The 13,196-nt window shown below is 51.4% G+C and overlaps 1 protein-coding gene across 2 annotated transcripts in view; it reads left to right on the top strand.

Annotated features, from left to right (window-relative positions):
• Positions 1 to 13,196, top strand: part of RNF123 (ring finger protein 123) — a 47,348-nt gene that overhangs the window by 13,566 nt on the left and 20,586 nt on the right. The window contains exons 15-32 of one of the 2 annotated variants that reach the window (XM_059480257.1): positions 145 to 218; positions 659 to 776; positions 1,253 to 1,352; positions 1,764 to 1,825; positions 1,918 to 1,989; positions 2,653 to 2,773; positions 3,542 to 3,643; positions 4,815 to 4,921; positions 5,411 to 5,609; positions 6,205 to 6,350; positions 6,542 to 6,625; positions 6,933 to 7,040; positions 9,630 to 9,807; positions 10,766 to 10,840; positions 11,245 to 11,332; positions 11,594 to 11,681; positions 11,806 to 11,890; positions 12,694 to 12,720. In XM_059480257.1, the coding sequence (XP_059336240.1) occupies positions 145 to 218; positions 659 to 776; positions 1,253 to 1,352; positions 1,764 to 1,825; positions 1,918 to 1,989; positions 2,653 to 2,773; positions 3,542 to 3,643; positions 4,815 to 4,921; positions 5,411 to 5,609; positions 6,205 to 6,350; positions 6,542 to 6,625; positions 6,933 to 7,040; positions 9,630 to 9,807; positions 10,766 to 10,840; positions 11,245 to 11,332; positions 11,594 to 11,681; positions 11,806 to 11,890; positions 12,694 to 12,720 (1,834 nt within the window). The remainder of the gene's footprint in view (positions 1 to 144; positions 219 to 658; positions 777 to 1,252; positions 1,353 to 1,763; positions 1,826 to 1,917; positions 1,990 to 2,652; positions 2,774 to 3,541; positions 3,644 to 4,814; positions 4,922 to 5,410; positions 5,610 to 6,204; positions 6,351 to 6,541; positions 6,626 to 6,932; positions 7,041 to 9,629; positions 9,808 to 10,765; positions 10,841 to 11,244; positions 11,333 to 11,593; positions 11,682 to 11,805; positions 11,891 to 12,693; positions 12,721 to 13,196) is intronic. The other variant, XM_059480258.1, reaches the window with a different exon arrangement.

Here is a 13,196-nt window from a genome sequence, read left to right as displayed (position 1 = left end):
GAATCTGTCCCCATGTCCAAAGGTACAGGATGTTTGGGATCCTGTAGTTGTTTGATCCAAAGATGGCAGTTTTGTCACACTGTGCCCATTGGAGAGTTGTGCATTCTGCAGATGGAGTTACTTTTGCTTCTCCTGTTTTCCTAGATCCACTACCTCCGGCTCACCATTGCAGTCCTGAAGCATGAGAAATCTAGGAAATACCTACTCAGCAATGTTCTGTATCCTTTGTGTCTCCTCCTGTCTCAGTTTTCCCTTCCCTCAGTAATGCAGCCGAGGACACTTCAAGGACCTGTAGGTCCAGGAAGGCAGAAGCCACCATGTCTTGAGAGCTCATTTCTCAGGTCTCCTCTGCCTGACACCATTTCCTATAAATGCTTTGAGGGCAGGCAGCAGTGTTGTATAGTTCACATCCTGGTAACACCCAGGAGCTCATTTCTACCTGACTGACCTCTGAAATCCCTACAGCAAAACCACTTTCAGAGCAGTCCAGCCCTATGGTAGCATTTGTGCAGCTGCTGTGACGGCTGTGTGGGGCTTCTCCAGAGGCCTCTGGATCTTGCAGTGATAGTTTGGAAAGGAATCTGTCACTACAGCTCTGGAGACATGCCCTGTCCCTTCTCCCACCGTAGCTTCTGTGCTTGCTTTAACTCCAGCACAGCTTCGACGTGCTCCGTTCCGTTGTGTTCTTCTACATCAAGAGCCCCCTGCGTGTGGAGGAGGCAGGTCTGCAGGAGCTCATTCCCACCACGTGGTGGCCAAACCGCTTCACCAAGGAGGTGAGTACAGGCACTTACCAAGAGTGCTGAGGAAGTGTTCTTGCCTGCCATTTGCATCTTTTTCTGGCTGAGGAAGTTGGGTGGCCCCTATTTCCAGCTGTGTTAGCACTGGTGGATCTTACTATTTGAGAGCTGGAGCTTTTCCATTCCCCTGTCATCTTTTTTGTCCCCTTAGAGAGTATGTTTGAGGTGTGACGCTCACCCAGGGAAGGGGGGACAGTTTTCTGTGGCAACAGATTTGGAAGGGAACCTCACGTATTTAGGAATTGACTGGGGTGTCCTCAAAAGATGTCCTGCCATTATTCATTACAAGGCTGGAGCAGACCTGTTTAGGTGTCCTGCCAGCTGCAGTCACACACTGGCACATTGTTTCAGGGAGTCTCTGCTCTCCATTTTGCATTGTTTGAGGGCATTTCTGGCAGGATATTTTCCCTGTGCAGTGCTCTCCTACTAATCAGTGTCTGTGCCCCAAGCAGGGCAAGGAGAGTAAGGAGGTGAAGGAGGAGAGTGCTGAGGAGAGGCTGAGGCGTCGGGCGTATGAGAGAGGCTGCCAGCGGCTCAAGAAGCGCATTGAAGGTTTGTGGGGAGGGAGGGAAGTTGCCAAGATCCCACACTTTTTGTGCAGCCAGGGGCTTTCTAAATCTTATTCATATGTGAAGTACAGCCAGGACAGGCTGTGGTGCAGAGGTGGGGGCCAGCCATGCCCTGTTCTGATGGGACCCCACTGCAGAGACCTGCAGCCCCCCAGGATGGGGCAGGAGCAAACCTCTGCATTGGTTTTTAGCTATGGATGAATTTCCTGCTAGGTAGTGGAGGAGAAGATTCTCAGTGGTGGGATTGGCTTTCTGCTGTCACTGGTTCTTCCTGGGCCCCCTGTGCTGGGGAGGGAACCTTTCTCCTGGGGACACGGTACTGCAGCTGGGGTTAAGAGGGGGAGTTGCTCTCCAGTGCTGGTTTTCTGATGGCAGATTTGTGTCCCCCTTTTAGTGGTGGAAGGTCTCCAGGTTCAGATTCTGAAGTTGCTGCTGAACAATAAGGACAGAGGAGGGGTAAGCACTCTGTAGGTCTTTTGGGACAATATCTTCATGTGATGTGCTTTGTAAATCCTGGATTTACCACCTGTTTTTTCTTCTTTTGCCAGGGGGAAGCCTCCAGATACATCTTCCTAAACAAATTCCGCAAGTTTCTTCAGGAAAATGCCAGCAACAGAGGGGTAAGTCAGAGGGGCCAACCTTCCTGCAAGTCTGACCCTGGGGGCTTTCTGCACCTTCAGGCTGGGAACTCTGCCCTTCTGGCCAGGCTGCTGCCAGTAGTTGATCCACTGAGGTGTAACTATGACAGGGAATGAGGAGGGGGAGATCTGGAAACCAGGCAAGTTAGGTAAGTCCTGTGCAGTGATTTATAGGAAAGTGGTCCTTGGGAAGTCTTAGGTGGGAGCTGAATATCCTCCTATGGCCTCTCAGAGAGTGTGGCTGTGGAATGTTCTGCCACAGTGGGGCTGCTGGCTTTGGCATCCTCCTTCCTCACTCCTGGGTGAGGATTGTTCCTCTGACCCTGGGTCAGGCTGTTGCCTGAGGTTTTGGGAGCCAGGCATCTGCCGTGTAGGAAACCCTTTCTTCACCTGCATCCCTGTGTTCATCCCCATCTTTCATGATGGATTGTGTGTTATCCCTCATCCTCTGTCAGACCAGTGACAGAGGTGTCCCAGAGGTGGAAACTGATGCCCACCGTCAGGTCTGGGCTCTCTGCCAGAGCTGTAAGCTAGAGATGCTAGCAAGGCTGAGAACACAAAAGTTTCTGCCTGCTCCATGTAGCCCTTTGGCCTGAGATGCACTTTCACACCTGGCCTGATGCTGGATTCTCATTCTTGCCCTAGAACCTGGCTGTGCTGTGCCCACCAGAGTACATGGTGTGCTTCCTGCACCGGCTCATTGCTGCCCTGCGCTACTTCTGGGATGGCCACAAAGCAAAGACCCCAGCTGCCCTGAGCAGTGAAGGTGAGGCCTGGGGGAGAGGCTTTGCAGGCTTTCCTGTGGTTAGGACAAGGTTTGCCTCTTGGCAGTGCTTCCAGGATGTTGAAAATGTTGTCTCTAATGGGTGCCTGAGCCTTCTGTCACCTTGGGGAGTTCCTGTGTGCAGATCTATTGCAGTCAACATCCAGATGTGAGACTTGCAGAAGGATACCTGGACTGTTTGCTATTCCCCCATCTGCTCTGGAGCAGAGTCCACTATTGTCTGTGGGGCTGTGAAGGGCAGCTCAGTGATCCATTGGTCAGAGTTTTGGGAAGATATTTTTCTCGTTTTGGAGTTCCCAAACTGTGGAAATAAGGGGAAACTAAAGCAGTGCCAGTTGTTTTCCCACCCTTAGACCCCATTGGTATTCCCTCTCCTTACTTTAGGCTGACCTTTTCTCTAGACTCAGCAAGTGCCTTGCTGTCCCTGTGGGACTAAGTGGCAGAGCTGGAGTAGCCAGGTGGAGAGCTGCCAAGGTATCTGATGATCCAGTTTGCCCCGTGACTGTGGCTGGAGGGAGGAAGTGCTGGCACTCTAGTTGATAGCCATTGGTTGCTCCTCTTTCTGCATGGATCTAATACTTGCTCCATTGTGGAAATCACCTCTGCCTTAATGGCCTGTGCTTTTATTACAACAAAACTTGTCCCTAAATATTAGTCCTAACTGTGGGTCATGGGGTCTGCTTTAGGAGCCCTTACATGACTTTGTGCATCCTGTGCATGGAAAAAAACAAAACTCCTCCTCTGTTTTAGAGGCCTATGTCCCTCCTCAACTCTTCTATAATGGGAAGGTGGATTATTTTGACCTTCAGCGACTTGGAGGTCTTTTGTCTCATCTTAAGAAGACTCTGAAAGGTAAGTGCTCTCATTGCCAATACCTGAATCCAGGTCTTGGATAGAATTCATGCAAGGCATTCCAGGGAGGGAGCTGTGGGTAATGAATTTTGATTAAATTCAGGGAGAGGAAAGTTGAATTTTAATGAGATTCAAATTACTTTGAAGAAAACACCACGCCTCTTAGGTGGAGTGTCCTTTAAGTTACAGTTTACTGCTTGTATCCCTGAATTGGGCATGTGGCAGTTGGAGGAAGGGAATAGTCTGGGAATATCTGGTATGGTGTTCTTGCTGCAGCACAGCCAGAGGCTGGGACCTGTCAAAGCCCTGACCATCAGCTGAGCTCTGCTGGGTGTGAAGGATGCCCAGGATTTAGTTGGAGCCTTACTCTGTGCAGGGAGGAGCAGCCCTGTGTACCTACTGCAGCTGTGTGTTTGTGTGCAGCACATTCCTCTGGCACTGGGCTCCCAAAGCCTGCCTTGTGCAGGGTTAGAAACCCTTTGGCATTCCCTTGGACTTGGTTTGTCTCACCTCTGAGCCAAAGGTGCTTGCCTTTGGCTCTGATGTCTCTTCTCCCCCAGTGTGTTTGCAAGGTGAGGACCATTTTCTCTGTCTCATGTTGATCCCTGACTGTTCAAGATTAGATTACTTAGCTTGAGAGCCACATTATCTCCTCTGGTTTCTTACCAAGTTGTCCTGGCCAGCTGTAAAGACAGAGCTGTGGACTAAAGAACACATTCTTCAGGCTTTGTACAGCATAGCCATCAGCATAGGCTTCCTCTGGGTGTGACTCTCAGTCCTGGTGACTTTGGGACACGTCATGGGACAGCATTGAAGAACTGGAGGCTTAAAATATGGTCTCAGGCAGAGAGTTGCCATTCCTGCTCTAGTCCAGTTTGGCCCTGGTGGTTGTCTCCTGGTTCCTCAGTTATCCTATTTGTAGCTGGTAGGACCAGGAGCTGAAATGGGTCCTGGGAGGGCAGCACCTGCTGCTGCTTGGTTTCTGTTCTTTTTGTAAGGGCAGATCTGTTCCTTGCAAGGAAGCTTGGGACAGGTCAGCTTGTTCTGATAGAGCATCCAACTTTTCTGGCTGTTTCTCTACTGCTGAGAAGCAGGAAAGAGGATGAGTCTTCCTCATGGTGAGTGAAGAGTGACTCCTGCATTCATCACTGCTTTGGTGTGCTCTGTGCAGATGACCTGGCTGCAAAAGCCAACATCCTGATCGACCCTGCAGAGCTGCAGGCAGTGACTATGGATGATCTTGACGAAGATGAGGAATCAGCAACATCAGCAGCACAGGTGAGTTGGGTTATTCACCTGCAGGGGCCCTGATGCTGGGGCAGTAAGTTGGGCCTCTGGCTGGAAAGGTTTTACTTTACAGCAAGGCAGGGTTGGGCCAGGACTGTCACCAGTCCATGGGCAAGCAGATAAACAGCTGCACTTGGATGAGAGTCACTGGAGATCAGTGAGGTCCTGGCTGCACCAAGTTTGAGCAGCAAAATTTTCTGTGCCCTTCTCTCTCACTGCCACTGATCTGATTGTGCTGCCTCCCCTCCATGGCAGCTCTTGGTGCTTGCATTTGGAAAGGTGCAAGACAACTGTGGACAGAGCAGGTCTGCTGTTTGTGCCTGGCATGTGCCCTTGGAGGAAGGATTTACCCATTGCTGCCCTGCCTGCTCATCTTCCAGTGGCCACTGTGCATCTCTGCCAAGGTCCTTGCAGGGTCAAGGGAGGAGCAGCAGGCAGCCAAGCACAGCTGGAACTGTTTCTCCCTTCATTTCCTTGCAGTCCCAGCGCCCCTCTGCCGCCCTGGCCATCGGTGGAGCTCTCGCCAGGCCTGCCTGGCTCAGCTCCCCCACCCTGGGCCGGGCCAACCGGTTCCTGAGCACGGCAGCCGTGAGCCTGATGAACCCGCGGCGCCCCCTGGGAGCCCTGGAGAAGATCAAAGTGCTGTCACTGCGTGCAGAGCAGCGCACACGGGAGGACAGTGAGTACTGCTGCCACAGCTGGACCCTGCCCTGCAACAATGGCATCCTCCAACTCCCCAGAGGAACCAATCTCCTTACTGCCAGCATTGCTCCTGCCCCTTCCCAGGGCGTGCTGACACCCTTTGCCATCCTGAGCATGACACTGGTGATGTTTTTACCCTCTGTGTGTAAGGAGATGCTGCCTTGGTTTCTCTAAATGCAGTGAGACTTTGTAGGAAGGCAGTTCAGATGCAGCTGTAGCCACACTTGCTCTGAAGACAGGCTTGCGTGGTCCACCCAAACAGTAACAGTGCTTGCAGCAGCACTGTTACTGTTTGGGTGAACCAAGCAGGCCTCTGAAGCATGTACAGGGCTTGAGGAAGTGGAATTTGCATGACTTGAGTCAGTCTGAACAGATCTGACAGGTCAGCCTGATGGAGGCAGCAAGATGAGAATGCTGTGGTAGTGTGGTATCTAGACAATCCCATGGGCTGGGAAAAATCTCCATGTTACAGAGGCACAACAGGGCTTTGGTTTTAGAGAGGAGCAGGCAGAAGCTGAGGTGCCAAAATGCCTTGCTAAGAACTCTTTTCCTGTCTTGGAAATGCATTGCAGTTGAAGGCACCCATGGAAACGATGGTCTCTTACTGGGCAGACCCCCAGAGGAGCCAGACCAGCCCATCACTGAGAACTCCCTGCTGGAAGTCCTGGATGGGATAGTGATGATGTACAACCTCAGTGTCCACCAGCAGCTGGGGAAGGTAAGTGGTACATGCTGTGCAGGAATCCATTTCCCCAATGCCCATGCTTGTACACAGACTCTGGTTTCTGCTTATTTAGTGACTGTGTGTGCCCTGTCCTTCTGCCAACCTCCACTGGAGTTCTGGTTGCATGCTTGTATGTTTAGAGGGAAAAAAACCCTTATTTACTGCTGAGATCTGCTGCTTTTCAGATGGTTGGTGTGTCAGATGATGTGAATGAGTATGCCATGGCACTGAAAGACACAGAGGAAAAAATCAGCCGCTGCCCAAAGAGGGTGAGTGTCTCTGGATTCCCAGCTCTTACCAGATTCCAGCTTCCTTCTCTGGCAGGGTGAAGTCCTGCTGCCCAGCTGTACCAGCATCTGCGTCAGGCCTTGTGGGCTTCAGCTGAGACTGATAAGTGCTTTTTATAGCACTGATTCCCACTCCCTCCACAGAAACGCTGCTGACTCCTTTCCCCCCTGCCAGTGCTCCCCAGCTAGCCCCAAGGTGGTATAGGCTCTTGCATTGTTTGTTCAGCACTGAAATAAATGCTATAAATGGCAGTGACATTCTGCCCTCACATCTCTGCACTCTTTTCAGAGGAGAGACATCCATGAGGAGCTGCTGAAGAGCCAAAAGGTCTTCTCTGAGAAGCTCAACCACCTGAGCCGGCGCCTGGCTTGGATAAATGTCACCATTTATTCAAAGGTGGGCAGGAGCATAACATGAGCAGCTGAAAGGAGAGCAGTGAGCCTCTGCCTCTCTGCTGCTTGGCTCACATGTCACAGGTGTCATTTTTCTGGTGTTGAAGCAATGTCAGTGATCTCTGGGGCTGCTTTTTCCCTTGTTGTGTATCAGAGACTCCTTTCTAGGCTTAGCCCCTCTCCTGTCCCCCAGTGTCCCATAGTGATCAGCCCAGTCTGATCTGAGCTGTGCATGGTGCTCTAGGCTTTCCCTTAGGGCACTGCAGACAAAAGGGTGCAGATCAAAGGGAGATTCAGCCCTCAAGACATGTCAGAGGATAGAGGCTGCTGTGAATCATTTCCCTGAGCTGTGCTGTGTCACAGGGGATCTCACTACTGCAGCTCTTCTTGGAATCTGTGGAATCAAAGTCAAGGGAGTTCTTGTTCAGGTGTTCTCCCCTTCTTCACTTGGTTCCCATACAGAGTGTGTATTCCACATTTACTAATGCAGTGGCTATTTGCAGAGGTTATCCCCTTTCCCCCAAGTTCACCATTTTGTATAAAAGCTCTGGTCTGTTTTCCCACAAGCAGTTCTGCTGATTTTTTCCTGACTTCCATTGCCTTGCCCTATCTCTCTTTGTGGCTTTTGTGTGTCCCAGGATGTAAACAGGGAGGGGAAGAAGAGTTCTTACGAACACATCTGGCAGAAGTGCAGTGGCTGATCCTGACTCATGAGCTCTTTGCTCATCTCCTCCTTCCCTCTCAAGCAGGATTGCAAGGTGAAAGCTCTCCAGCTGCATTAGCATAGCCAGAAAACAATCTGCTGCCAGAAAACAATCCTTTCTTCCCAGGCTGCTCTGGAAGGGCTGAGGGGCATCACCAGGGTGCACTGCAGGTATCACTGTGCTGGCCCACGCAGAAACACTGTTCATGTCTCTAGATGATCCATTGTCATACTAAACCAGGACTGCAGTGTCACCTTTCCTGATGAATCAGCAACATCTGGGACTGAAGGTTACAGCCTTCCCTGTCTGTGGTTTGTGCTGCTGTCCTGGCCTGCATGGCCCACAGGGAGAGCAGGAAGGTGCCCCAGGTGAGCTTGCAGAATGTGGCAGCACTGAGGAACCTGTGCCTTCAGGGCTCCAGCTCACAGTCAGCTCAAGTCCCTGCTCTTTCCCAATGGGGGCATCCATCCAGCAGCTCCTGCTTCTCTGGGAATTGTGTGTGCACTGGAGGCTCTCATCTGTATGATCAGAGCTGCTGCTGTTGGAGAGAAGGAGCCTGGCTCTGTCTAGGGGTGCAGTCCTGCTCTGTGCTGAGGTGTCAGAGCATGGCAGAAGCTGCTCCTTCCTGGAGGGAATTGGCCACTGGTTTATTCTGGGGGATTCAAAGTTAGACAAAGGGAGTGCTTAAAAACACTCATAGTTTTAAAGCACATAATTCTGCCTTCAAAACGTCCCAGTAGGAATTACAGTTTATTTTATTACAGCTTATTTTACTACAACACTGTATTTATCTATCTCACTGGCTAATCACATCTTTGTATCCTCTTGGTGTAGGCTTTCTTCTAGCTTGGCAATACGTGAAATTATGTTTGAGGTTGTCAAGTCTTAAAGCCAAATGCAGCTTTTTCAACCTTAGTGTTGTGCTGCACAGTTGTTTTTTATCTTGAAAGTAACACTTTGGCTGAGATGTGGGTCAGTGTTGAGAAAAAGATGTGTGTTAGTCAGTTTAGTTGATTTGTACTAGTTCAGGCTAATTTACAGAATAAACTCATGAAAATCTCCCAAAGATGGTAACAACATACTTTAGAAAAGACATTAGGCAAGTGAAATGCCTTATCTGCACCTCTGAATTTAATTTTTTCTTAAATTAGAAGTATAACCCTTCTCCATCTATTTTTATGCAAGTAGCTATTGCTTATGCTATTTCTTGGCATTGCAGGATATGAAATAATATTTCCTCTTTTTATGGCTTTGGTGGCGCCCATTTTTATGGCTTAAAGTTATGTAGATGACCTTAAATTTCCTGTTTTTAATTTAGGACCCTCTGATTTTTGTTTAGCGAGACAAGAGGCTGATGTTCCTCAGGACAGTAAATCTGGTTGAATGGCTGGCACAGAACCTGAAGGGCTGTGGCTGCCTCTTGCAAAGATCTGAGCTGGTGTGAGCTTTTCAGGCTGTTCCCATTTAATCCCCACAATGGACCAGCTTTGTTTCCAGCAGATTTCTGGAAAGTGCCAGTGCCTGCTTTCCTTTAGCAGTGTCCTTGGAATCAAAAGTCACACGCTTGTTTGCCAGGCCTGTGTGGTTGCACATGCCCTGGTAAGGAGTAATGCTTGGAGGGTCTCAAGGCTTGGTGAAAAAAAACCATCACACTGGTGAGAGCCATGCTGTGTGCTGGAGGTTGGTGTAGAGATCTCTGGTTGTTTCTTCCAGCTGCCACTTCTGTGGCTTTGTGGAAAGACCAAATAGCACAGCTGTGGTTGTGAACTTAGAGCAGTAAGATGTCTGAGCAAGATCTCCAATATGGGGATGTTTCTGAGTGTGATGCTGGTGGTTGTTTCTCCCAAGAGGAGCTGTCAGCTGACTGGAAGCTGTGTTCTTCCTGGCAGGAGAAGATGCAGGATATCTACTGGCTGCTGCGCGTGTGCATCCGCACCATCGAGCACGGCGACAGGACGGGCTCGCTTTTCGCTTTCATGCCAGAATTCTACCTCAGCGTGGCTATGAACAGCTACAGTGCACTCAAGAACTACTTCAGCCCTGTCAACAGCATGGAGGAACTTCCAGGTGAGGGGATGGGGTCAGCTTCTTGATTCTGGCCTGATAAAATCTAAAGCAAGACACATGACACATCCTTGTGGTGAAGCGGTAGTTGGGCATCTTCCTTTCTGGGTCTGTTCCTGGTTGTGGTGTGCTGCCCCAGTGTGTTGTCTGAGCTTGGGGCAGGTGGTGAGCTGTGGTCACTGTGCTCAGGTAGGGAGCCCATGCCTTGTCTGAAGCTGTCACAGGGCTGGCTGTAGTGAAAATCACTGGCAGCTATGGATTGTGTTTCCAAGGAGGTATCAAGAATGGGCTGGGGTGCTGTAAGATGTAATTTCTACCACAGCCTTCTGCTTTCTGGGTGGGAGAGGATGTTCCATGAGTGCAGAAATTGGGACTGCTTTTGAATTCCCCTGGGATTTGAAGATGTTCCTATGGAGATGATCATCCACTTGATGCCAAGAGTCTGTGTTTAGGTGGATTCTGTCTGTGCACATTCTGTACTTTTCTGGCTAAATGACCTCTCTGAGCTCTTAGCAAATAGTTCTGTGTTTTCCAGAGCCCATGGAGGTAAGTAAAGCTTCTGTTCCCACCAACAGGACATAGCTGAAGTGCTCTTGTTTGGGCAAGAGCAGACTTGAGCAGTAGCAATTTCTGCAGTGCATGCAGGCTGAACATGGCTTTTCTGCATAGACCTAGGGTGTTCTTTGTGTTGCTCAGCCTCTTCAGCACCAGACACTTCTCCCTTGCCATCCAACTCTGTTGCATGGTTTTATCTTTCCCTGAATAACTATTTCAGTCTCTGCTCTTCTGGAAGTGAATGTGTCTTCCCAGCTCTCTGTTTTGACAGCTGGACACTCAGCTAAGCTGCAGGGAGCTGTAGCAGAAATTCATTCCATGGCCTGTCCCATGTTCCCAGGAGCACTGGGACCCAGGGCTGCCCCTCAGGCTGTTGCCATGACCCTGCTCCCTCCTTCTCTTGCAGGCTATGAAGAGACCCTTATGCGCCTCGCTGCCATCCTGGCCAAGCATTTTGCTGACTCGAGGATTGTGGGCACAGGTGAGGCTGCCTTCCTGTGCTTTTGGGGTGGTAATGCCACAGGTCTGGCCAGTGCCAATGCCAGTGGCTCAGCAGGCTTCTGCTGGGATCTGTCTGCTGAATCTGTTCAGTGCCTATGCCTCCACATTGAAAGTGAGGCTGGGTACTGTCCTTACCCTGCTTGTGTCAGGGTAGACACATGACCTAGGACACCCTTTTGAGAGTAGGACTCGTGTCCCAGCCACCTGCATATCCAGTCTGGGCTTCCTTCCTAGCTGCTTGAGCCTGAGCATGCTCTCCATGTCAGCAGGGACAGTGTGCCTCCCCATGAGGGCCAGTGCCTCCCAGGCAGTGGCATTGAGGTGCTCCCCGGCGTGCTGTGTGTCCCTGGGAGCCTGGCCTAGTCCCTTGTCATTCCTCCCCAGACATCCGGGACTCGCTGATGCAGGCGTTGGCCAGCTACGTCTGCTACCCCCACTCGCTGCGTGCTGTGGAGAGGATCCCAGAAGAGCAGTAAGTGCTGCCCTGCCTGTTCCTGGGGAGCTGGGGCAGGGCTGGGGTGGTGGCAGGGCTGGGTGAGCAAGCAGGAGGGCTGCCAAGCACCGCTGAGGGTCCACGAGTTGCCAGCAGGGGGGTGGAGTTGATTTGAGAGCCTTCTGTCACCCTTTTACCAGAGTGGCTTTGCTCTGCCCCAGCTGCACGCGTCCTACTGTGAGTGCTGCTCAGTCTCCTGTTCCCAAACCCTATGGGCTGACCTGTGTCCCTGTCTGGCAGGAGGATCTCCATGATGAAGAACCTCCTGGCTCCCTATGAGCAGCGACCCTGGGCACAGACCAACTGGATCCTTGTCAGGCTGTGGCGGGTGAGCATCCTGCATCCCTGCCCCTCTCAGCACCTGGGGCTGCTGAGACACTGACCATTTCACTTCCCAGTAGCAGCAAAACTGTTTTTCAGCCTCTAAGATCTTTCCTTCCCTCTTTTGCCAGGGCTGTGGCTTTGGGTACAGATACACACGGCTCCCACACCTGCTGAAAACCAAGCCTGAGGATGCCAGCCTCCCCAGCCTGCAGAGTGAGTGGGGCAGGGATTGGCACTCAGGGCTGTCATGGGGGCTCAGGCAGTTCCAGCCTCTTCCTTAGCAGCTTTCCCTGTGGGCCAGGCCAAGCTATTGGGACAGTTATCAGAGGGTGTTCCTGGCCAAATATCCAGGCCTGGTTTTTACAGCCTGGTCGTCCCCAGCCTCTCTACTGCTGATTTGGGCATGCCAAATGATGAGTTACATCCATCATAAATAGGGGTTCTGCCCTCCAAAGGAGAGGAGAGAGGCCCAGGACTGCATCCTTATCAGAGTTTTAGCCTGAGAGCAAGCTCTGCCATGTGCACAGTGAAGAGCTGCTGTGGGGGAGAGCTGCCACATTTGTCAAGCAGCAGTGCCCTGTGAGAGGGAGGGGGTGCCCAAAGAGACAGGGCACTGTGTGAGTTTGCAGTCAGGGAGTGTTTTATCCTGGCATCTCTCAGATGCCTGTCCTGCCTTGGGCACTGCAGTTTGCTTCTCAGCACTGTCACTGAGCTGAGGGGTTTCTCAGCTCTGTTGTGGCTGAGAAAGATGTGGGGAGAAGTTCCCTTTCTTGAGCTGAAGAACATGTCCCCAGCTTTACCCTCCCAGGTTCTGGGCTTGTGTGGATCCATTCCTGATGCCCCTCTGCTGTGGAAAAGGCTTTGTGCCAGACCTTGTTCCTGGAGAGCTGCTCAGGAGTGGGGGACAGAAGGACAGGTGGCATATGGAGGTGTATGCTGAGCCCTGTCCAGGGAGCTGCCTGTCTGTTCTAACAGAACTCTTGTTCTCTTTTCTCTCTCCTGCCCATGGTGCCCAGGGGATCTCTCTGTTGCTAGTTTCCAGAGTAAGTTTGTTGTGTGACCTTCTCTTGTCTGGTTGAGTAGCTTTAGAGAGCTCCCTGCTTCCCCTCTTCTGCCTAGAGAGACCCTTTGTAGGCAGAGAGCTTCACAAGGGATTGTTTTCCTCAGTTCCATCCCTGGGAGAAGCCAGGGGCGCTGTGCCCATGTGTCACTCTCTGGGGCTGCATCATGGACCTGCTCTTGCACCTGTGTTAGCAGGGTTACCTCTGGGGTCAGAGCCCTGCTGGAGGGGTTCCTCTCATCCTGAGATGAGATGGAGCAGCCCTGGCACACATGCAGGAGGGATCTCATGGCTGTCCCTCATTCTCCTACTGCACAATCAAGGTATTGAGTGGCTGTCACCAGTCCTGTGGGGTGGGAATCAAGCTCAGCCCATCCTGGGGAGCTCTGGGGCAGCAGCAGAGCTGCTCAGCTCTCCAGGCCTTGCTCCACATGTTGTGTGGCTCCACAGAGTCTGAGC

Source organism: Ammospiza nelsoni, chromosome 11 (genome assembly GCF_027579445.1).
Source record: "Ammospiza nelsoni isolate bAmmNel1 chromosome 11, bAmmNel1.pri, whole genome shotgun sequence".
Taxonomy (NCBI): domain Eukaryota; kingdom Metazoa; phylum Chordata; class Aves; order Passeriformes; family Passerellidae; genus Ammospiza; species Ammospiza nelsoni.
Note: the sequence above shows the minus strand (reverse complement) of the source record. Positions and strands in the feature narration are given on the sequence as shown.